This window comes from Xenopus tropicalis, chromosome 8 (genome assembly GCF_000004195.4).
Source record: "Xenopus tropicalis strain Nigerian chromosome 8, UCB_Xtro_10.0, whole genome shotgun sequence".
Lineage (NCBI taxonomy): Eukaryota > Metazoa > Chordata > Amphibia > Anura > Pipidae > Xenopus > Xenopus tropicalis.
In genome coordinates, this window is record NC_030684.2 from 68,821,962 (window position 1) to 68,846,848 (window position 24,887).

At 37.4% G+C, this 24,887-nt stretch overlaps 1 protein-coding gene across 8 annotated transcripts in view; it reads right to left on the reverse strand.

The window, feature by feature from the left end:
* The window catches only part of map7d3 (MAP7 domain containing 3), a 43,991-nt gene that overhangs the window by 10,339 nt on the left and 8,765 nt on the right, over positions 1-24,887 (reverse strand). For 3 of the 8 annotated variants that reach the window (XM_004916936.4, XM_004916939.4, XM_004916938.4), the window contains exons 3-13: positions 21,078-21,158; positions 18,702-18,865; positions 17,142-17,256; positions 14,953-15,048; positions 13,384-13,482; positions 6,904-7,002; positions 5,689-5,787; positions 4,745-4,870; positions 3,944-4,092; positions 3,012-3,145; positions 341-591 (exon numbers count right to left, since the gene is read on the reverse strand). In XM_004916936.4, the coding sequence (XP_004916993.3) occupies positions 341-591; positions 3,012-3,145; positions 3,944-4,092; positions 4,745-4,870; positions 5,689-5,787; positions 6,904-7,002; positions 13,384-13,482; positions 14,953-15,048; positions 17,142-17,256; positions 18,702-18,865; positions 21,078-21,158 (1,413 nt within the window). The remainder of the gene's footprint in view (positions 1-340; positions 592-3,011; positions 3,146-3,943; positions 4,093-4,744; positions 4,871-5,688; positions 5,788-6,903; positions 7,003-13,383; positions 13,483-14,952; positions 15,049-17,141; positions 17,257-18,701; positions 18,866-21,077; positions 21,159-24,887) is intronic. The other 5 variants (XM_002932621.5, XM_012969228.3, XM_012969229.3 and 2 more) reach the window with 5 other exon arrangements.

Here is a 24,887-nt window from a genome sequence, read left to right on the forward strand (position 1 = left end):
TGAGATATAATTTATGCTCCTGCTATTTTGTTTTCTTATCTATACCATGAAGAATTAATAATTGAAAGGCTGTAAAAGGAATAGTTGTATAATGTCAGTTGTAACTGACATTATACTGTGATTTTTATTAAATAAAATACTAGTTAATGTGATAATATTTAATTCCTGTGTTTCTTTAAATCTATTAAATATATTTAATTTATATAAAAAACAAATTCTTCATGCATATGCAGTAAATATTGAATATGTGGTGCAGTTGACATAAGCTACAAAATATACCTAAACCATTCTTATTGTGCATTGTTTTACACACACACAAAAAAAAAGATCATGACCATACCATCTTTGGTCTTTGTTGTGCCACTGGTGTTTTCTTTCTCTGAGGTCTGTAAACTTTTTGGCTCAGCAAGGATTTCTTGAGTCTTTTCCTTTGGTTTGGTTTCTGTTTCTGCACTTTTTTTGGCAGCATTTAAGACATTGGGTGTAAGTGATGGACGTGGAATTGGAACAGGTTTATTTGTAACAGAGGGTGAGGAAGTTTTCTGTTTTGTCGCCACTGGAGATGAAGAATGGTTCTTTTGGACCTTTTTACTAAGAAAAAAAATAAAATAATAAGATAAGGTTTTGCAGAACACATTTTCTTCACTGTATAATGCAGGTGAAATAAACAGGAAAAAACAAAATGTAGATTAAGAAAGGGACACATAGCACTTAAGAATAGATTTATATTCACTGTCTAATTTACAAAAATGACCACCTGTGTACATTTGTGGTGCACAAATGGAAAAAAAAAAATTACAAATCTTAAAGAAGCATCTGGACTTCTAACCCCCAACTGATACACTACACATATTTCTTACTTAAATACTGTATATGAAAAAAAGGTATAGGTCAAGAACCAAATTAAATAGCAAATCCACCAACAAATGAAGTGAAACGTCTAAGCAGCCTTTGGTTGTAGACATTGTGGAACTAAAATGCTCAAATATCTCTGCATAAGCAGGGCTGGGGGAGGCATGTTAATACTATAGTTGTGCAAATAGTTGTGCAATTTATGGTGCTAATGCTTGCTTAACCCTAATCTAGGCTCACAGAACAAACGAGGACAAAGTTTCCTATGTACTATTTGCATTGTACAATGAACTTGAAAAAAGAGGAACACCGGGCCCTACAGAATTGTGCAGAAGGGTTTTTACCACGCATTTTTGTCCTTGTCAAAAACAAAACACGCTTAAACAGACATTTTTTAAGACAATTATATATTTGTCAGGAGATATCTTAAAAGCAAAAACTTTAAAAATGTTGCTGGTAGAAGTGCTCATACATCAGTAACATTTTGCCACAATGGCTGCATTAAATCTTTTATGGTGGGGATTTCACAGATTAGGACAATCGGTCAGATCTGTACTACCATAGACAAAAACCTTGGAGAGATATTTAGAGAAATTAAAATAAAAGTAGGCAATAAAAATTATCAATTTTCTCATGTAACAAGATAAATACACAAGGTGTATAGATTTGCTTTCAACTATGTAATTGGAATCTTTCACAAGGATATTAAAATAGGTTTTATAAATATTATAATAAACAAAACACACTGCATGTTTGTTAAATTGGTCAACAATGACAAACCTGCTACTTTCATAAAAGGATTTTGGACATTAAGTATGTGTCATGCCAGAGCAGTATTGTGCTGGCATTATAAGAATTAACACTGAAACATTTGGTCTCAGGCTCACAAAGAGGAGGCTGGGACAATTGATTTCTTTGATCTCTTGATTAAAGAAAGGAGATGTGAACCTAGAGCTGCCGGGGGAGCAGATATGAAAAATAGATGGGTTATAGGAAAAGATTAGTATCTCCTCTGATATAGGGTTCACATCCTCAAATCACATACTGGTTTTGAGGAGATCACATGCTTCCTAATCGTAACAGAGTCAGCCTATACCCACCAGTCAGGAGGAATGGTTATTGGGAGGCTGGAACATGAGACACCCTCTCACGTGTGGTATCATTCTGATTGCCCACATATGGCTCACCACATGCCCCTATTTTCATTATAATATTGGGTAATAGCAAGTACTACTATTATGTTATACAAAACTATACTGAAACCAAAAACCACCTACAGGGGGCATCAATGACACTTTCCTGGGCACTCCTACCTTATGCATAAGGTAATGAGGGTGAGGGAAGGTGTCCCAGCAGGCCATAAAAAGTGGGGAGACCTGGGATAGCAACTCATATTTGAGGACTCAGTTTCTGTTGGGATTATATTCCCAGTTTTTCCAAAGAAAAGAAATTCTAGTATTTTAATGTTACCTACTGTTTGTAAATCAATATTAATATGTCTTCTTTGTAACACCTTTTTTTGTATCCGTAAATGCACTGTTCACTTTAGTAATATTAACTATAAAATTTAATAGGTTTTCTGTTTTGCTTTAAATGAACTTATAGTCTGTATTAAAGCTTGCGCTTGTTTTGCTGTGTGTGTGGAAAGGGAAAGTTACTTATTGATATGCTTATTGATATGCTAAATAACTAGTACTGCTAGAGTGTGTTTGAATGTAATTTAACCCTTTGGCTGCTGGAGTACTTGTTGAATTGGTAGAAGCTAACATTGACTACAGTGAGAGTGTGTTTAATACATTTGCATATTATGAAATATTACCAGTTTTTAGAGAGTAGGGAGATAATCATATTAGGTTAATGATAGATGCCGGTAGCAGCAAGTACATTTTCTGGGTGTTGGTCTGTTTTGGGGCATCTGAAGTTAGTTTAACATGTGCGTAAAGTGAGTGAGTGTGTGTAGCCCCACCCTAGAGTCACGTGACGTGTAATTTTCATGACAATAAGAACTCATGCATACTACAGACTGTGCAAATTAATATACAACATATATTACACTCGTACTGGAGGGATAAAGCCATTGCTTTCTTTGAAAAAATGCTAAAATAAAAGGAATATGAATTTATGAGTAACTTTTGGTGAGCATCTGTGAACATATATACCTTTCAAGTGTTGGGGATGGCGCTCGTTTTGCAGTGTTGGCAGGAGACGGCGATCTCCTTCGAGAATTAATAAGTGCAGGAGACGGTGGGCGTTTTCCCAAAGAAGGCGGTGACTGCTTTTCATGCTCAGACTTCTAGCAGAGACACAAAAATCTCAGCATATAAAACATATAAAATGATTACACTGCTATATGTCTGGCACCTGCTCTTTAGACAGTGTTAAAAATTAATAAAAAAAAAAATATATATTAGTTATTAAAAATAAACTTTCCTGAAATTGCCACTAACTAACACTGACACTGCCAAAATATATTTTAATTGCTGTGATACCAATGTTAGTCTATGGCAAAAAATTACTTAACTGATACCCCAGGATGGTACTCCTGTTAGCAGAAAACTGCATCAGCATGGTGCCACATTTAGCACCACAGAGCAATCATCATCTTTTTTATTCATTGGCCTTGAGCCAACATACCAGTTGGTCTTTTGCCTAAAATCTGGCTTTTCACTTTGTGTATGCGCACCCACAAAAAGTAGAAAGAAGTGTGAACAAGATAGTTCTGTGGTGCTTGTCTAGAAATACCTCAGGCTGGTGCAGTTCTCAGCTAACAGGAGCACCAAACCCAGGTGTCAGGTAAGACATTAAAATCACTGGGAGATGCTTAACATTCCCATAGTAATTTTTTTTTCTTCTCCTTTAAGGGGTTTAGTAGACAGTAATACTCTTGCTTGCTACCTGCCATAAGTAGATTCCATTTTACCTTAAGACATGGGTTTGCGGAACACATTTTGTACACCAAAGGTGAAATGAAGAAAATATATTATGCTTTTATGCCTTCTACCAAGGCATGAGCATTATAGGGTTATGGGGTTGCCCTCCTTTACAAAAAGATATGTACTACACTAAGGAAAACAACCACCACAATTCCTACCTGGGAAGGAACTGGGGTACCAGTACAAGGTGATGAATTCTGTGGTGACTTCAATCTGTCAATGCTTCGGCTTCGCAATGGACCTTTAGGGACGGAGGGTGGGGTATTGATGGTAGTGGCTGAAGCTGAACGAGGACAGAGGTGAAATTCTGTAAAGTTAAGAATTTGACAGGACAAAACAGAAAGCCAAGTGCAGATCATAACAGAGGAAAAGGAGAAAAGAGAGAGAAAGAGACTGTGTATTAGAAACTGCAGAGAAGCTCCCAACAGGAAGCATGCAGTGCAGCGGTTAGACACAGAACAAGAACACCACAATTTAGTGTACACAAGCAAGGCTATCAGGAAGAAAGACCCCCTTGGAAGTGTGATCAGATTTGGAGAAAGGGCACATTTATTAACACTATATTAGAGCTTATTTGGAAGGTTTCTGTGGTAAGCTCCAATCTTAAATTTCGCTAAGTCTGACCCCAATGTCACTACTTTGTTTTTGGTTCTCTTAAATTTACAATGACTATGGAAAAACTAAAGCTAAAAAATTAATTTGAACTTATCAGGAACCATACAAAGGTATTACATTATTCATCTTAAAAATCCATAAAATACCTGTCTAGAAGGACAACTGTGCTAAACCATTAATCACAATTCTAATGCAATGATTAAAGTGAAATAAAAGTAAGAGTCATTCTTCTTGGTGCACCTTACAGGACACAGAATATAAAAACAACATTAGATGTACAAATGCTTCACATAGTACAAAAAGGCCAGGTAATACAATGGTGGTTTCCAGGCTCCTGGTATTACCTGGTAAATCTTTTCCATCAGATGACAGCATGGCTGCACTCTTACTCCTAGCTAGAGATGACTGCGTAGGGGCGAGGAGACGACTGATTATGCTACCATCTAAAGGACTGGTTGGGGGACGTTGAGCTAAATGAACAAAGCAAATAAGATTGTCAAAATAACTTAGTATGTTACAAATGGTGATTCTTAGAAAATGTGTAATTTTGTAGTTTGCTTGGATAAACGGAACCCTAAAATTAGTTAACAGTTTAAATTCTAACTAGGGAACTGCTTAACAAAGTTAAACAAGGATAAAAACAACAAACAAAATTAAAGAAGAAATGTACAATACAACTATCTTCATCATACAAAAATTAATTTCAAGATAAACACTATTACCTTCAATGCAAAAAAGGGAAATTAATGAAAAAAAAAACTATAAAAAATTACAGTAAATGAATTCAGGGATGCTGGTTAAAATAGGAAACAGATTTAGCATTTTTAGTTAAAAAGAAATGGGAAATATACATTTATAAAGCAAATACTGAATGTACATAGGTATAGGTTACCACATTTTGTCAAGAACAGGTTATTTTAGCATAAGAGGGCATACAATAAACATGCATTAAACTTTTCAGATGTTACTAGTTGTCAGGACACAGCTGGAAAAAAAAAAGCTTTATGAGGTAAGCTGCCAGAGATGTTTAGCTGAAAGCAATGGTCACTAAAATGCAAGCGCTCATGTTAGAATACAAAAAAAGCACGATTAAGGTTAGTTCACACACAAACACATTTTCAGTAGTGTAGTATTGTCATCCTAATTCCTCTTTTGCAGACAGTAGCATTTTTTTTTAGTATATGGAAAAAAGGGCAAGACTTTATTAAAGGGGTTACAGGCAACAAGTAAGTTCAGAACAAGCCCTATTCATTAAACTCATGTGACATGGAACACAGTTAATAGACACCTGTTTTTTCTTCTTTCTTCACATTATCTACATGGGGTGGTGTCGAAGGCTTATTACCCAGTCTGCTAAGGGATGAACTTCTCTTCTGGTTGGCTCCACCTAAACACCAAATCAAAACTATACCATATGCATATAAAAGTAATGAACAATATCATTCTAAAATAGGTTTGTTTCTAAGGAATTTAGAATACAGGGTATGCCTAACAGGGATAAAAAGCACCTGAAAAGCTCCATGTGCCATTATCCTTGGACTGAAGAATGAAAAGGCACCCAATCAAAACATAATGAGCCCAGAAACACACCATCATCATCAGGTAAAACCACACATTCACACAATAGCACTAGGAATATGTTCTTTTAGATTGCAATGTGATTCTGACAACCATTCATTTAGATTACAAGAAAAGCATCTGCTGAATTCAAGACTACAATGTGTGAAAAAAAACCGCATATGTACTCAGGCTAAAATATGAATCAAAACACATGAAAAACCTTTCTACTGAATTTTGATTACAGTTACAGTTAAATGCCTATGTATGCTAGTATTTTTTTTTTTAGCATTCCTCGACAGGCTAGGAAATATGGCAGCAGTTTGCCAACTCTGTTCAAATAATCAGATTCCATACTGGCTACTAGTAAAGCTGGCCACTAGTAAAGCTGGCCATACACATTCAGATTTTAGTTGTCTTACGACAAACATTCGGATATTGATTGTACATTTGATGCAACAATGTAAAACTAGCATTCCGATAGTTATTGTAGGATTAAAGTCCTTTATTAATAATTGCCAGACAACAATTCTATGAAAGTTATGTCAAGGAAATACATTGTAGGTCACCCATGGATATCGTCAGGCACAGATATTATTGTTGTCAGACAGAAATTTTCTAATGTGTCAACTAAAACAACCGATCACCATGGTAAGAAAATTGTTGGGATGATAAGTTAGAGCCCATGCGGTCTGAAAATCACACAAAACTTAAAAAAATAACGGAGGTTTGCAATAATAGCTTCATGAAAAGGTCAGATGTGACCCTTTCTTTGCAAGCCCCAGTATTAAAACTGGCCAAGAAAAAACACTCGGCCTGCAACTGGACCTGGAACACCTACACAAAATACAACAATCAAACAGCAGCATGGTCAGAAATGGCCATTACATTCAAACAGCATACAGAAGAGGCCCAACAAACAAAATAAAATGTTTGCAAATTGCACCTTTTTTTTCCAGGTTTGAGACGCTAGGTGAGTGTGGCTGTGAATTTAGAGGAGTTTTATTACTTAATCTGCTTAATGAAGAGCTTCTTTTTTTGGGACCTAAAAAGTGAAAAGATCACAACACATTCACATTAGACAAGCCTGTTGATTTACATTAGCAAAGAGATTCTAGCTATTACTATTAATCCATACAATGAGGGCAAAGTGGAAAAAAAAGAAAATAAAATTTCAGTGATTAATAAATAAAGCTTAACCTGATATATTATATTCACAAATAGGCAAGCTGATGTACGGTGTGCTAGAAAAAAAACAAATACATATACACAGTGCTTTGTAAAAGTATTCAGACCTTTAATTTTAAGAAATACTGTCACAGGAAAACCTATTTTAGTGCTGCTCCAGAAGAATTCTGCACTGAAGTCTGTTTTTATAAAAGAGCAAATGGGTTTTGTTTTTAAATTTGACATGGGGATAACCATTACCTTACTTTACCAGGTGCCCACAGCCATGTGACTTGCGCTCTGATATACTTCAGTCACTCTTTAAAGGAGCAGTAACCCCAAAAAATGAAAGTGTATAAAAGTAATAACAATATAATGTACTGTTGCCCTGCATTGCTACAACTGGTGTGTTTGTCTCAGAAAGACTACTATAGATTATATAAGTTAGCTGCTGTGTAGCCATGGGGACAGCCATTCAAAGGAGAAAAGGCACAGGTTACTTAGCAGATAACAGATAAACCCCCATTATATGGGGCTTATCTACTAGTTATCTGCTATGTAACCTGTGCCTTTTCTCCTTTTTTCCAGCTTGAATGGCTGCCCCCATGGCTACACAGCAGCTTATTTATATAGTAGCTTTTCTGTAGCAAAAACACCAGTTTTTTGCAGAGCAAAACAAACAAATCTTTTCCTGATCAAATTACAATGACTTGTATTGGAGCTGTCGGACCGCATCAAGGAGCCGATGTGGTCCCTGATCTGACGTAAAAATCGAACCTGCCTGATTAACAGCTGGCCGATTTTCGGGTAGGCAGAAAAATAGGCTGGTGACTGGATAGCAGCTCCCTGACACCACTGCTGAAAGATTCAGCTGCCTGAACTGATAGTGCCTCAATGGGCTAATAGCACTGCTAGTACTGTCCTGAATTCTATCAAGCACATAAACAGGTGAAATTGCCTCTCAAAACAGAGGTGGCTTTAGGCATTTCTCTTCCAGCTAAAATACACTGTGGAAAACCTGCCTCATGTGTCAATAGCCACAATTAGCTTGTACAGTAAAAGAGATAGATATATATATATATGTATATTCTGCGGCCGGCACACCCTTAAAATTTGTCAAAAGTTTATTTACAACATATTGTTTAAAAAGAATCCGACGTTTTGGTCCTCAATAGGACCTTTCTCAAGGATGCTTGAGAAAGGTCCTATTGAGGACCGAAACGTTGGATTCTTTTTAAACAATATGTTGTAAATAAACTTTTGACAAATTTTAAGGGTGTGCCGGCCGCAGAATATATATATATATATATATATATATATATATATATATATATATATATATCTTTTACTGTACAAGCTAATTGTGGTAAAATTAAAGGTAAAAGGTATGCTGGCCGCAGAATATTTATTGTTGAATACTCAGTTTTTGGCTGTGCACCCCGCTAAGCTATAAGCTTTGGAGTGCAGACACTAATAAGGACTGATTTTATATATATATATATATATATATATATATATATATATATATATATATATATATATACACACACACACACACACAGTATGCACATGTATGAGCAATAACTCCAGAACCTAAATAAATTATCAGAAGTAGCAAGACCCAAAATACATTAAATAAAGTAAGAGATAGAGGTTAGTGGTACCACAAATACATTAAATACAGTGAGAACTTTAGTCCCAAATACATTGGTGAGGCAGTCATTTCTGACACCCTTCCCATTCTAAAAAGCAGGTTTTATGAAGGATGGAGAAGATTCCAGCATTGTAGGGATCAAATATATACAGAAATTGCTTGCATTGCTTAACATGCTCACATGCCTAGTGGTAGACATGAGAGTAGCACCCAGGCAGGAGAAACCCTGGCTTGCTATTATGTGACTTGGGTCATACTGCAAGTGTATTGAGTAAGAGAAATAATAGCTTATCTGTAAGCCGTCCTATTGTAATGCTGGCTCCTACTAAAAGCTCTGCACTGAGATGGCTGCCTACACACCAATATTATCTAAAAAAATACATTCGTTGGTTTAAGAATACATTTTTAAATGGCAGAGTGAATTATTTGATATATAAACAATGTAATTTACAAATAAAAAGTACACCATAAAAATCAAGACCGAATCCTTTTAAAAAAAAAATTAAAAAAATAAATTATACAAGCCCATTTAAAAAAACAAAAAAAACAAACAAAACAAAAACACGTTTGGACATTGTGTAAAATGTAAATAAAGAGAATGGGATTATTTGCAATAACAAAGACAACATATCAAACACAAACTGAGAAATTTGTATTGTTTTCTGAAAAATATACAGTATGTTCATTATGAATTTGATGGCAATAACACATTTCAAAAAAGTTGGTACTGGGGCAATAAAAAAGACTGGAAAAGTCTTTCTGCAACTTTCTGATATATATTAATTTATAGTGGTCAATGGCTTTGAGTTATTTGTAAATGTAATTGCAGAAAGTAGCAAGTATGCTTTCAACTGTACTCTAGTTCTCTATATAAAAGACAAGCCAACCCAGAATATAACATATAATATAATTTGAAAACAAAATTCTAAGCAACAAATTTGTAATGGTTTTTGAGTTATTTGTATATATAATTACTACTTCTAATAGCGCTTGTCTGGCCTTTTTCTATTTTCTGCCCTGGTGGCTCTGGCGTTTGAAACAATGTAACACAAGCCAGCACCCTGACAGACCTGCCTTGCTGGAGGAGACTGACCTTTGTAACATTGTTTAAAAAGAAACAACCAGAGTTCAGCAAATGCTGCTTTTTTTAAATAGCAATTACATTTACAAATAACTTTTAAAGCACTAACCTTTATTTAATAAACTCATATTGGAAAGTTGCTTAAAATTATGTTTTCTTTTATTAGGGAAAAACTTATTTTGGGGTTCACATGTCCTTTAAGACATTTTGTGCATTAAGCTCCTAAAAATGCCCTCCCCTCTAAACAAAATAGGGATTATTTGTCCACATACAGTGGCTTGCAAAAGTATTCGGCCCCCTTGAACTTTTCCACATTTTGTCACATTACAGCCACAAACATGAATCAATTTTATTGGAATTCCACGTGAAAGACCAATGGTGGTGTACACGTGAGAAGTGGAACGAAAATCATACATGATTCCAAACATTTTTTACAAATAAATAACTGCAAAGTGGGGTGTGCGTAATTATTTAGCCCCCTTTGGTCTGAGTGCAGTCAGTTGCCCATAGACATTGCCTGATGAGTGCTAATGACTAAATAGAGTGCACCTGTGTGTAATCTAATGTCAGTACAAATACAGCTGCTCTGTGATGGCCTCAGAGGTTGTCTAACAGAATATTGGGAGCAACAACACCATGAAGTCCAAAGAACACACCAGACAGGTCAGGGATAAAGTCATTGAGAAATTTAAAGCAGGCTTAGGCTACAAAAAGATTTCCAAAGCCTTGAACATCCCATGGAGCACTGTTCAAGCGATCATTCAGAAATGGAAGGAGTATGGCACAACTGTAAACCTACCAAGACAAGGCCGTCCACCTAAACTCACAGGCCAAACAAGGAGAGTGCTGATCAGAAATGCAGCCAAGAGGCCCATGGTGACTCTGGATGAGCTGCAGAGATCTACAGCTCAGGTGGGGGAATCTGTCCATAGGACAACTATTAGTCGTGCACTGCACAAAGTTGGCCTTTATGGAAGAGTGGCAAGAAGAAAGCCATTGTTAAAGGAACAGTAACACCAGAAAATGTTATTAAAAAAAATTAAACTACACCCTCTAAACACTACCCATGCCCAGCTGCATTCTAGAGATTTACCTTAAAATTAGCCAAAAACATCTTCAATAAAACTGATTGCCATGCTGTGGATGCTGTTTTGAGAAATGGCGATATGGCGACCAAATCCTCTGTGCCCTGAAGCGTGCGTGTCCCCGATGTCTCTCCATGCGTGACGTCACTTCCGGCAGCACTAAGCGAATGGAGCAGAATGAAGCACTGAAAAAATGCTGCAATTGAAGAGACCAGTCACCAGGAATGAAAAACAAGCTGCAAGACAAGCGATGCAACCTCAAGACAAGCGATACCAGGAGACCCTGCAAGGAGAACCGATCCCTTCAAGCGCTGAGGAGAAAGTGAAGAGGAAGCCGGTTGCTGACAACATAGCTGGTTGCTAAGCGGCGTCACTTCCGGAAGTGACGTCACGCGTGATGTCACGAAGGCGGGATTTTCAAACTGAATACCAGGAAGAAGGTCTCGGCAGCGCGCACGTATCAGAGAAGAAGCTTGCTGGCCCTTCAAGATGGCGACGACCCAATGTACTTCACGGAAAACGGCGAATCGGATTTTTTTCTCATCCATTATAGAAAAGCAGCGTGCAGCAGAGTATTTCAAGTCAAAACTGTAAGTTGATTGTTATGGGCTCGGGTGTCTAAATGGTGTTACTGGTCCTTTAACAGAAAACCATAAGAAGTTTGCCACAAGCCATGTGGGGGACAAAGCAAACATGTGGAAGAAGGTGCTCTGGTCAGATGAGACCAAAATGGAACTTTTTGGCCAAAATGCAAAACGCTATGTGTGGCGGAAAACTAACACTGCACATCACTGAACACACCATCCCCACTGTCAAATATGGTGGTGGCAGCATCATGCTCTGGGGGTGCTTCTCTTCAGCAGGGACAGGGAAGCTGGTCAGAGTTGATGGGAAGATGGATGGAGCCAAATACAGGGCAATCTTGGAAGAAAACCTCTTGGAGTCTGCAAAAGACTTGAGACTGGGGCGGAGGTTCACCTTCCAGCAGGACAACGACCCTAAACATAAAGCCAGGGCAACAATGGAATGGTTTAAAACAAAACACATCCATGTGTTAGAATGGCCCAGTCAAAGTCCAGATCTAAATCCAATCGAGAATCTGTGGCAAGATCTGAAAACTGCTGTTCACAAACGCTGTCCATCTAGTCTGACTGAGCTGGAGCTGTTTTGCAAAGAAGAATGGACAAGGATTTCAGTCTCTAGATGTGCAAAGCTGGTAGAGACATACCCTAAAAGACTGGCAGCTGTAATTGCAGCAAAAGGTGGTTCTACAAAGTATTGACTCAGGGGGCTGAATAATTACGCACACCCCACTTTGCAGTTATTTATTTGTAAAAAATGTTTGGAATGATGTATGATTTTTGTTCCACTTCTCACGTGTACACCACTTTGTATTGGTCTTTCACGTGGAATTCCAATAAAATTGATTCATGTTTGTGGCTGTAATGTGACAAAATGTGGAAAAGTTCAAGGGGGCCGAATACTTTTGCAAGCCACTATATTGCAATACATTCAAGGTGGCAAACTACATCAAAGTCATCAAAAATCCACCAATCTTTCCGCAAAGGATTCAGAGAACTAATTTCTAGAAAACATATAATGAAACTGTGTAGCCTGACAGCAATGAAAGCTGCTCTATTTTCTTTTTAGATTTGAATCCTTTCGCTCCATCTACTGATGGATTTCTCTTCTCTTGTGGTTGCAGGCTTTATTTGAGACCTGGTAGTAGTGGAATAAGCAATAGGTTGTAGATACTGTTGAAATGGATCTATGGCCTATTAGGCACCTGTGTTACAAAAAAACAACATAGAACCAGTGGCATTATTTTAGAAGGCCAGTGGCATTATTTTAGAAGGCACAGATCCAGTGATATATACAGGGAAGTCAGGGCTCACCAACACTTTTGTCTGCATCAGAGGAGGGGTGGTTTTCTGGGTCACCAAAGTTATGCCCCAGGTGGGAGCTCAAGACAGAGGGGAAGAACATTTAAATGGAGAGCCATGCTGCCAAGAAGGAACGTGTACTAGAAAGCAAGACCTAATTGGCTTTCAATGCGTATGCTACTTCTGGTTATCCACTATTGGGAGCCGTACATTGCATATTATCTGGCTAGACATGGTAGCCTCAAACTCCACTTCACTACTCTGTGTTCTCAGCATAGGTACAGGGAAAGGGGGTAACTGCATGAAAATTATTAGAGGTGGCTCAGAAGCACGCCCTTTCTTGGGAAGGCACTTTTAGAAAGTAGTTAACAAGGGTCTCATTCTCCTTTAATAATATGAGTTAGACATGCTACACTTTTGTCTGCTAAGGTAAAAAAAATATAATGAAATTATGTCCTTTATAAACAGAGCAAATACACACAAAGAACACAGTTTAAGCATACACACATCAGTATATGTATTATTATGGCAAAATATAAATCAGTAATTATATTACCTCTGTCAGGGTTTTGAAGGGTGGCAGAAGAGGATGACAAACGCTTGTGCATCACACTCTCTGCCTGTTTAAGGTTAGTGGTTGAGGTGGAGCGTTTACCTGTACAGGTGAGAAAAAAACAATTTCAAATAATTATCATCATTCATTTTTACAGTGCAGCATATTATAGGATCTATTATACAGACATCCATTATGCAAAAGGAGCTGAAATATAGCAATACTATATTAAGAAACTCTTAACCTTTAAATGATTCCCTTTCTGTCTGTAATAATTAAACAGAACCTGTGTACATGATGCACCAATCCCTGCAGGTGGCAAAACATCCTATTGGGCTTTTTTAATGTTTAAATGTTTTTAGTAGCTGAAAGGTGAACCAATTTTGGCAAAGTCCCCCTCAGCTGCCCAGCATTGCAGATACTAGATTCCATACCTGTACTCTGCGCTTTACAAAGAATGTTTTATACCATCTGAAGCAGTTTCTGTCCCAGTGCTGAAACAGTTCACAATCCACTCTCATTTATAAATTAGCAATTTTGATATTCTGCCAACAATATGTATTGTGCAGCATATTTCTATTGTAAATATATAAAACAAAATATTTATGGAAATATATACCCATTCACATAATCATTAATTGCTCTTCTGTGCTGATAAAATCCCAGAATACATAAGCATTCCGAAACATGGTACCAAAATCCCAGAAGGTCAGAAATTATTTAAATCTGTTATGCTATGGTACAGGGACATATGCCAACGTCATTCTTTTCAGTAGCTTGCACAACTTTCAATATGTCATATATACTTCTCTGGTTACCTTTCCATTCTGAAACATACTGAAAGGAACCTGTGCTGGGAGTAAATCTTTTTATTTTAGCTTAGAAGGATTTTAAGCAAGGCAGTTTCTTTAAGGATGCATTACCACATACAGAGTCTTGAATAAAACAAACTTTAATTCATTTGTATTTGGGAAATACAAAATGCAACACCTGTCCACCCCACACACATTTGTGTCTGCAGTGTCCTCTAGCAATGTTGGATACAGAAATTACAAGGCAAGCTGCATATGCAAGTGCTGTGACCCCTTTCATGTTAAGCAATTTTTTTTAAGCAATTACTAAGTTACAAGTATCTCAACATGATCTATGCAGGCATGAGATACTGATACTGCAGTTCAGGGCAAACCCTGATCTGAACACATTGCAAGAGTGCAGTTTACAGGATTATTTCATGTTCTTGTCCAGGATGGCAAAAGCATGACAATTAATGGCAATGTTGAAACATCAAGGACTGACAATGTGGATTGCCCGAGAGGCAGAAGCAGTTTCCATAATGCAAGACATTACAAAAAGCATGCCAGACTAAACAACATATTTTATTCTAAGGGTGGTTATGCTCAGACAACATGCAACACAGCATGACAATATGAAACAGTCCAGTATTTTTGGACAGTTACTTTGCAGCATTAGTTGTTTTGGTATTAATAAAGGGGTATCCTTGTGTTCATACAGCAATGCAGATTGTTAGAGGTTAGCATACAAGGGGCAGAAAGTATTGTATTTAAAAAATACCGCCAGATCCATCTTTTTCTTCATTGTGAGGGTCTGTGGTGAAATGGGCTTTTTCAGCTATATCTACAGGACTAGGTGAACTATTTCCAGTTGTACCTGAACAGGAACAAAATATAAACAATACAAATCGCAATACATAGGAATATAGCCTCTTTCTAATGAAAGAACAACACAATGGGTCTCATCTACTAAATAGAACCCGAACCACAAAAAATGTGACAAAACTGCAGCCCTGCAGCAAGTGCTATTTAGAAACGGAAATAAATATATGCTGCTCTACATTTTATAAAACAATTGTATCTGCTTTAGTATAGGGAGCACAGATGCACACGAGTCTTGAAATTAACATATTCCTTGAGGAGGTATTACTTTTAGGGCTCTCTGTACAAGTTACTAACTTGCACCAAATGAACTTTTTAAGCTATGCATATTATCAGTTAAAATGCTGCAACGTTTAACAATTGCAAAATGTGAATGCAACTAGTCTACAATTAACCAAAGCAAAAAGTGCTAGTAAATCTTGCGCTGCTTAGTTTGCAGCTGTAATAGTACTAGAATTCTGTTAAATTATGTATTGTGGGTGCAAAGATATGGTGACATACTTAGTTGGTGATGTTATCTTAGCACTTGCTTTATTAAATGAGCCCCTATCTTTTGGATATTTTGATTATGGGTTATACTAGTAAAATCTAAAAAAAAATAGCTGTCTTAGACAATTAACAAAAACAAGATTTAGGAAAAACAGACAATTTCAACTGATAATTTATAGCCTGCTATAATTTTACCCTGTTAACAATAAGCAACTATTAGTAATACTGGGTCAAATGGTGCTTAGTAGAGACAGACAGTTCTATATCACTACCACTATTTTAATGTTAACTCCACACAAAACATTCTCATGTAAACCCACATACATTATGTATAAAAATGTGTTTTAATATAGCAATAGCTAAAACTGTATATTTAGAAATGTGAAGATCTTTCAGAGTGAGGCCTAGTTTATCAAAGGGAAACATTCTGACTAAGACTAATTTGATGCTTCATCAAGCTGCATTTTTCCTTCAGGCTCATTCCTTCTGGAAAGACAAAGCTGAGTAAAGAAACACCAAGCCTTACTGCTGACAAGAAAATTTAAAGAATATAGGAAAAGCCTGTTATCCAGATATAAAAAGGTTAGCTGTTTTACTATATCTTATCATTTACTGCATTACATTTACAAAATCCACAATGGGGTTTCTACTGTAGGAATGTAAACTATGTGAAAAAGAGGTTTACTTTCCTCTGGACTGGCAGAGTGTATTAGCTTTGCTGTTGATCTATAATCTAAAAGTTTCACCATGCTACATATGTTGACTATGTCTCATAATATACATATGAGGCAATGTAACAGGACAATGAAACCTTAAGATTAAAGTATTAATCTCAAAGCATCCTTTAAGATTCGGATTTTTGACACTGGTTCAAAAAAGTTGCAGTTTTGCAACTTTTCAGAAAATGTTCGACATTTGAGGAAATTAGTTTATTCAAATTTTTAAAAATAAAAAAAATGAGAAAAGTTAGGAGTTTTAGTAAATCTGCCCCCAGGAGTTGGCTGACGTCACTTAAATTTCTCCGCCCACTACCTCGGGCATCTGCTGACTTTTCTAACAGTGGGCATGCTTGAAAAATGAATCCTTAGTATTTTTAGCGCATATGCAGTAGTGCACTGTAGTTAAAAAACCCAGGATAAGAATTTGGAACACCTACAATGATTTAAAGGAAAAGTAACACTAAAATTTTTTTAGTAAAAAATCTATTCTATCCTGCCCCAATAATTGCCCTATCCTGCACACCATTTATTATTTTGAATGCTTTATTAGAAAATACCTGCTAAAACTTCCGTTCATTTGAAATAGGGCGATACAGGGCAGAATCCACTATGCGATCAATTGATCGATCCTAGCCTTCCTTCTGTATAGGAAGGAGTTAGGCTAGGATCGATCTTCGCATATATATATGTTATAGTATATCATATTCCACCCACTATTATTCAGCAGATAGTTTAAATTGCAGTGTTTTAAAGGAAAGGAAATACATGTTATTCTCATCAGTTGAAAAAAAGTACAACAAAAGTGACTAAGCATATCAAAATTCTGAAAAAAACACTTTTTTGAATTACTGCCAGTAAGTATACAACAGATCATCATTACCATGTTTGAGATCTCCATCTGCCACAGATCCACCACCCCAAGACCATCTCTTTTGTCGCTGGTCGAGTTGGCTGCTACGCTCCAGGGTCCTCCGTACATTAGCCTCTCGACGTTCCTGCCATTAAACAATCCTATCATGCAACCTTGAAAGGCTATTAAAGAGGAGGCTGAACTTTATATACTCTTTAACATGTTACATATCAAACCTGTTTTAACTGGTCTTTTTTAATGTTTTTTAAATTATTAGCCATCCTATTCTGCACTGCACAAGCCTGCAGCTAAAAAATTTTTTTAGTTGTCTGGTCCAGTGTCTCTGGCAATTAAAAACAGATTGAATGTGAAACCTCAATATTACAGTATAATTATTTGTATTTCTTCATGTTTTCAGATCCTCTATTAATCATATGCCATTCTGAGTCAAGCTTAGAAATAGCAGTTAAAATTTAAAGCCTGACAGCTGCACACAGTAACAATTGAGGAAGCATGTAAGCTTCCTCCATTTTTCATGTAAATCCCCAATCTACGCAGACTCCCTGATAGGAGAGCAATCATTTATAGGTGAGTGCCCAGGGGTGGGGAACCCACCAGGGCGAGGGGCCGGGTGAGTTTCCTACTCTGCGCTGGGCCCCTTAAGATTTTTTTTGCAAGTAAAACATGTAAATAATTTAAAACATTTAAAAAAAAAAAAAATAAGATCAACTGTCAATCATACTGTGAAATGCCAATGTTAGGAACCCCTCCAGTGAATCAAATCTTTTTTCCCCAGAAGAAAGCTGCTCCAGCTGAGGGAAAACCTGTCATCATACTTTATTTATCGGCATCCCCGGCTTGGGGTTATGTATGTGCAGTAGAGTAAAATTTAATTCTACATTACTGTACATGGGCAAATCTCAGTCAGTGCTAGGAATGCCTGGGAATGAAAAATGGTGGCATGGCCACCTACTACAAGCAGTACCACCACAGGGAAAAACTTGGCAATTGGATTCACTTTGCGGTGCCTAACATATTGGCAACAGAAAGGGGTATCAGGACTTCAAATCTTACTTGATGTGCAGGCTATGCTGTTGATTTTATTAATGCTCTTTTCTATTTATTGTTACATCATTGCTTTTGTTTTTATTCTAATGCACTGCATATCAAATTCTATTTAAGGATTGGAGACACACCCTTGCTAGAAGTTATAGTACAGGCTACAGTATAATACGGTAAAATTACATTTAACAATGATTACATTTGCATTTATTATCCTTTGATTGTAGGGTTTTTCCATGTAATCAGGGAGGGGTCCATAATATGTAAGAGATTTGGTTTTCTTAAATACCATTATAATAATAATTTCTATATTTAGATTAATCAATATACTTTGTTTGGTGGCACCAAGCTTGTTTCTTTACTCCCTCAGCTTTATTAGCCTACTGTCTGTGTGTAATTTGCTTTAATGACAATCATGAAGCTCCTTTCTTACACAATTATTTTATAGCCAATCATAACCATTTATACTTGACTTAGTTATTAATATGCAACCAGGCTATTAGATATTAACAAATATAAAATAAGAACCTTTTCTTCAAACAGTTTCTGCTTTCTTTTTTCTTCCACTGCTGCCCTTTTCTGCTCATCTTTAAGCCTCTGTTCTTCCAGCTTTTTCAGCTTTTCTTCTATTTGTTTCTCATACTGGAGTTTTGCTTTTTTCTCTTTTTCAAGCAACTGTGTTTCTTTGGTCGCTGCATTAAAAGAAAAAAAAAAAAAAAGCTAACCATACCCATAATTTACAAGAAAATTAAGCAGTAACTGTAGATATAATGGGCTACATTCAATTTATTATTGATTAAATGAAAACTATGAAGCTTTGGACTATACACTATGCCCCAAAACTCCTTCTAACACAATAATGAATCAGGGTCCAAACGTAATTGGTTTGCCAAGATGCAAACTGCAACAGCTGACTGCACAGTAGTCATATGACCTCAACCCTACTGAGAACTGTGGGATTAACTGGAACACCAAAAATCAGTGCCCAACCTCAATAATACTCTCATAACCAAAGAGAATCAAATCCCACCAATATGTTTCCAACTAACAATGTGCCAGTCATAGTTTTTTTTTTACCTTAACACAAGCCCAAGCCAAAACCTGCACACCCCATCTCTGGCATCACCAAAGGTGGCAGGACGGATCTGAGACAGGGAAGAGATGTTGGGGATTGACTGGTATGGTGGTGAAAATGCCTGCAACCAGCCTCTGGAGGCTACTGATTGTCCCAAACTCTCCTGGTCCATGGGTAAACCCAGGTGACCCAAGCATCTCTAGTTTGAACATCTATTGGCTACCTTCCAAATTGATAGATACTGTTATAAGAGCATATTACCAGCATTATTTTTGGAATAAGATGTAGGTGTCTAGACTTTTTTTAACTGAGTGTACCAAGTAGCAATGAAACACAGGATTCATTTATTTGTGACTGAAAACAACATTCAATCTGTAATGTTGAAGATTGGGCACATCACCAAACTCTGCAAACCCAATAAGTTTGTGATTGCAAATGAACTGTAAATAAACTGCAAATCCATACATCCAATATAATTGCATTTAGCCCTGTTCACTATCTCTATTTAACATGTACCCGTCATCTAGAAATAAAACTGTATAATAAAAGTACTTTCCAAATTAAACATGGAACCCAAACATCCATTCCTGTTATGCAATATTTAAAAACCCCAGCTGACAATCATATATTGCCTGTCCTGCCATCCAAGGAATTACACTTCCCCCCTTCTCACACTATGACACCCATATACTGAAATCCTGATTCACCAACCACAGCATAACATCCTTATAATTACCACAGCTTGCTCATAGGATCATACATTGCTGAGGATGCAAGACATTTTTGGGGGATAAAGATGCTACTTGCATGGGAGAACCCTTTTAGTGCAATTATTACAGGCACACAGCTTTGAGTTCATGGCATGCTGCAGTGATTCCCAACCAGTGGTTCGTGAGCAACATGTTGCTCACCAACTCCTTGGATGTTGTACCAGTGGCCTCAAAGTAGGTGCTCATTTTTTAATTTCTGGCTTGGAGGCAAGTTTTGGTTGCATAAAACCCAGTGTAAAGCCAAACAGAGCCTTCCATAGGCTGCCAGTCCACATAGGGCAACCTTTCTTACTTGTGAGGCACAGACAAATGTAAAAAGACTTTACAATCGCATCATAAAAGTTCATGGAGGTGCCAAATAAGGGCTAAGAGTGGCTATTAGGTAGCCTCTACACACACTATCAGCTTACAGGAGGCTATATTTGGCAGTAAATCTTGCTTTTATTCAACCAAAACTTGCCACCAAGTCAGGAATTCAAATATAAGTACCTGGTTTGGGGGCACCAAGAGTAACATCAAAAGGGTTGGTGAGCAACATGTGGCCCCTGAGCCACTGGATGGGGATGACTGACATTCCAAATAGCCAATTATAGCTCTTATTTGCTCTTTTTTCATGCTTGTGCTGCTCCCCAACACTTTTTTCCATTTGAATGTGGCTCACAGGTATAAAAGGTTGGGGATCCCTGGCACACTGTGTGTTTTAACTGCTGATCTGGCAAACAAACATCACCAATTAAACAAAGAGGTAATGGAGAACCACCTTCAAAAATTTTCAAGCTAGTATTTTTAAGCAGAAGTCCACCTATCTCCAGTTACTGTGCATCTGACCAGACGATTTCCATTCAATAGGACTATTGTCATTGTGGGCATTTTGGCTGCCTTAATTTTCTACCCTCTGCTAGTAAAGAAGCTAAAACTATTAAGCACAAACATAAATATATATGGGACAGACATTGAAAAAGAATACAGGAATACACAAGAAACATCAATTTCTTAATTCAGTTAAAAAAAACAAACCATAAAGAATACTTTAAATATTATCAAAGCAGTTACACTTACCATTCAGTCTGTCACGCTCTTCTCTGCGTTCACGTGCTAATCTCTGCCTCTCATCTGTTCTTAAAGCTGAACCATCTATTACTATAAAATAATGTAATCACACATGAATATGTTAACTTTTAGACCATAAGCACATTTAAGGCTAAAAAAGTTATATAGCAATGTAACAGGTTTAGCAGAACCTACAAAATGTTTTCTTTGATTCATTAAAGGGGCAATATATTCCCTTGTTCAATTAACAGGCATTGTTCTGAATTTGCTTTAATCACAAAAAAATATGGTAATATTTCTTCAGCTATCCTGGGCAAACAGGGAGATTAAAAATACTCTTTGTTTGGTTCTTGTGAGATAATTTAGCTCAGTGTAATGATAATCCCCTTGCATTATCACGTTATCTACCTCAAAAGAACCACACATGAAATAGCTTTAAATTCTTTGTTTGTCCTGTTTAGCTCAACATATAACAAAAACCATAGATTTTTCATGATTGCATAAAGAACATGTCCTATTCACTGAACTCATGTTTATTGAGAGGGGTATACCATTTTCCCGAAAATAGGACATCCTCCGAAAGTAAGGCACCCCCCCCGATTTTTCATCCCCCTCGGAAAATAAGGCACCCCCCGAAAATAAGACACCCACCTAGGGCTGGGCGATAAATCTCGCCCAAACGATGGAATAAATGTGTACTGTATTCTTCTTCATGGAAAAATAAGACATCCCCTGAAAATAAGACCTAATGCATATTTTGGAGCTTAAAAAAATATAAGACAGTGTCTTATTTTCGGGGAAACACGGGTATCACCCTTCCATTGGCAAAGGATTCTGACATATACAGTCTGCCTCCATAAGGGCGAAGACACATGGGTCAGTTAGTTGCTGTGACTTTTAAACTGTCCTAAGGGCAGTGGTACACAGGGAGATTAGTCAACCCATAAAAAATCTTCGATGTCGTGGGCGACTAATCTCCCCGCAATGCCATCCCACCGGCTAGAATGTAAATCGCCGGTGGGATGGCATATGCGTCGCCGTGATGTCCTGCAGTCGCCTGAAGTTGTCTTGAGAGAAGCTACTTCTTGTGGCTACTAAAATAGACAATGCTGATCATTTACTGATAATTTTCTCTACGTGTGTTTTAGCAAACGCAATTCTCAGTATTGTCTAGGGCAGGGTATTTTCTGGAGTTAAGTAGCCATAAAAAAGTAGCTGCTACTAGTAGCTCTGTGTGTCTTCATACTTCTGTGACCCCATTTCTGTGACGGTGACCAATCATGGCGACTGTGCCCCATTTGGTGCCCGACGCTTATGTTTTTAGAAGAAAATAAAGCAGCACCAGCCTGGGGTATCAGGTAAGTGATTACAAAAACCGGGGGGCCACATGTGTGGCCACCTTAAGGGCAAAGACACATGAGGAGAATAGTCGCCTCCTCGTGAGGCAACTTTGATTGACTTCGGAAAGCCGAAGTGAAGCATATGTTTTCCTACCAGCAATTTACATTAACGTCTGTAGGAAAGCATTCAGAGATAAGTCGACACCATTAAAGAAAATTAATCATGGAGAGACTAATCTCCTTTATGTGCCATGGCCCTAAACTGAAATCATGTGGGTTTTTTTTCTGAAAAGGGCCAATTCCAGTGCTGTCCTGCATTTCCCATTCAAATGAACTGGTGATGGCAGCTGCTGACTGAGCAGCAGAATAAACGTGTGCCATCTGTCTAGAGAGACAAAGTACAGAACAACATTCTAATATCTAATCTCCCACATCCTAGAGTCATGCAGATTTTTTATTTGATATGCAAATATACTATCATGCAAGGTCTATTTACTATACAACAGTGCTAGCATATTACAGAATTTGGACTCCAATTATTACAATCCACACAGTACAGGTATCCAGAATTTCTTTAATCTTTCCGGACCTTCATACCTTAAAGTGGACCTGTCACCCAGACATGAAAATCTGTATAATAAAAGTCCTGTTCAAATTAAACATGAAACCCAAATTCATTTTTATATTAACACACCCAAACCCATTATAAAGGCATTTAAAAATCACAGCTGTCAATCATATATTGCTTGCCCCACCTCTATGCCAAGGGAAACAGACTAATTTTCACCTTAGCCCTAACTGTCCTTTAGCTAATGTAAGCTGTAGAGGAAGAAGTAGTAATCTCCGCTGCATGCTGGCTAATGCGCGTAGCTTGTCGGGAAAAATAGGGGAGCTGCAGGCTATTGCATGTATTGAAAATTATGACTTAATTGGTATCACTGAGACCTGGTGGGATGAAAAACGCGACTGGGCTGTGAATTTAAATGGGTATACGCTTTTTAGGAGGGACAGAGGGATTAAAAAGGGTGGAGGAGTTTGTCTTTATGTAAAGTCAGATTTAAAGCCATGTAATAAAGACATTACAAATGAAAACGTTGAATCTCTTTGGGTAGAAATTTCAGTAGGGCTGAAGGTCACAAAGAAAATGATCATTGGTGTATGCTATAAACCATCCTGTATAGATGAGGGGGATGAGTCCCAGCTACTTTTGCAAATGGAGGAGGCTTCAAAATTGGGTCAAGTTGTTATTATGGGGGACTTTAATTATCCGGACATTGACTGGAGTAATGGGGTGGCTAAGTCAGAAAAAGCTAGTAGGTTTGTAAATATGCTAAATGACAACTTTTTATTTCAGGTGGTTCAAGAACCTACTCGGAATGAGTCTATTTTGGACCTGGTAATATCTAATAATACTGAACTTATCTCTAACATTTGTGTGGGTGAGCATTTGGGGAACAGTGATCACAACATGGTCTCCTTTGAGATAATGCTACAGAGACAGCTCTATAAGGGAGTAACTAAAACGCTCAATTTTAGACGTGCAGACTTTGCCAGTTTAAGGGCATCTCTGCAATGTGTCAACTGGGAAAAGCTTTTCATGGGGTTAGACACAGAAGGAAAATGGAACATCTTTAAAACATTGCTTTGCAAGTATACACAACAGTATATTCCCCTTGTAAGCAAGGAGAGGCAGCGCAAAGCAAAACCTTTATGGCTGAACAAAAGAGTTAAGGTCGAGGTTGGTAATAAAAAACGTGCTTTTAAAGCATTCAAGTTAGCTGGGACAGCGGAAACTTTCATCAGGTACAAGGAAGCAAATAAAGCATGCAAAAAAGCTATCAGGCAAGCTAAAATAGAGATGGAAAGGGATATTGCAGCTAGGAGTAAAAAGAATCCAAAATTATTTTTTAGTTATGTGAATAGTAAAAAAATGAAGCAAGAAGGGGTGGGAACTTTATTATCACGGGGGGGTACGTTGGTTGATGAGAACGGGGAAAAAGCAGAAATTTTTGAACTCTTATTTTTCATCTGTCTATACATCTGAGGAGCCAGATAATGAAGGCTTCCCTTTTAATATACCCAGTGCTAGTAATTTAGCTACTGACGCGTGGGTCACTCAGGAGGAAATTCAAAAGAGACTTGAACATGTAAAGGTAAACAAATGTCCAGGACCGGATGGGATTCATCCCAGGGTATTAAATGAGCTGAGCGCTGTGATTGCCAAGCCTCTTCACATAATTTTTCAGGATTCGTTGAGGTTTGGCATGGTGCCGAGAGACTGGCGGATTGCTAATGTGTTGCCATTATTTAAAAAGGGATCTCGTTCTCAGCCTGAAAACTATAGGCCTGTTAGTCTGACATCAGTAGTAGGAAAGCTTCTGGAAGGGGTAATAAGGGATAGGATAGTTGAATACATTGCAGTTCACAATACTATTAGTTTGTGCCAGCATGGTTTTATGCGTAACAGATCTTGCCAGAC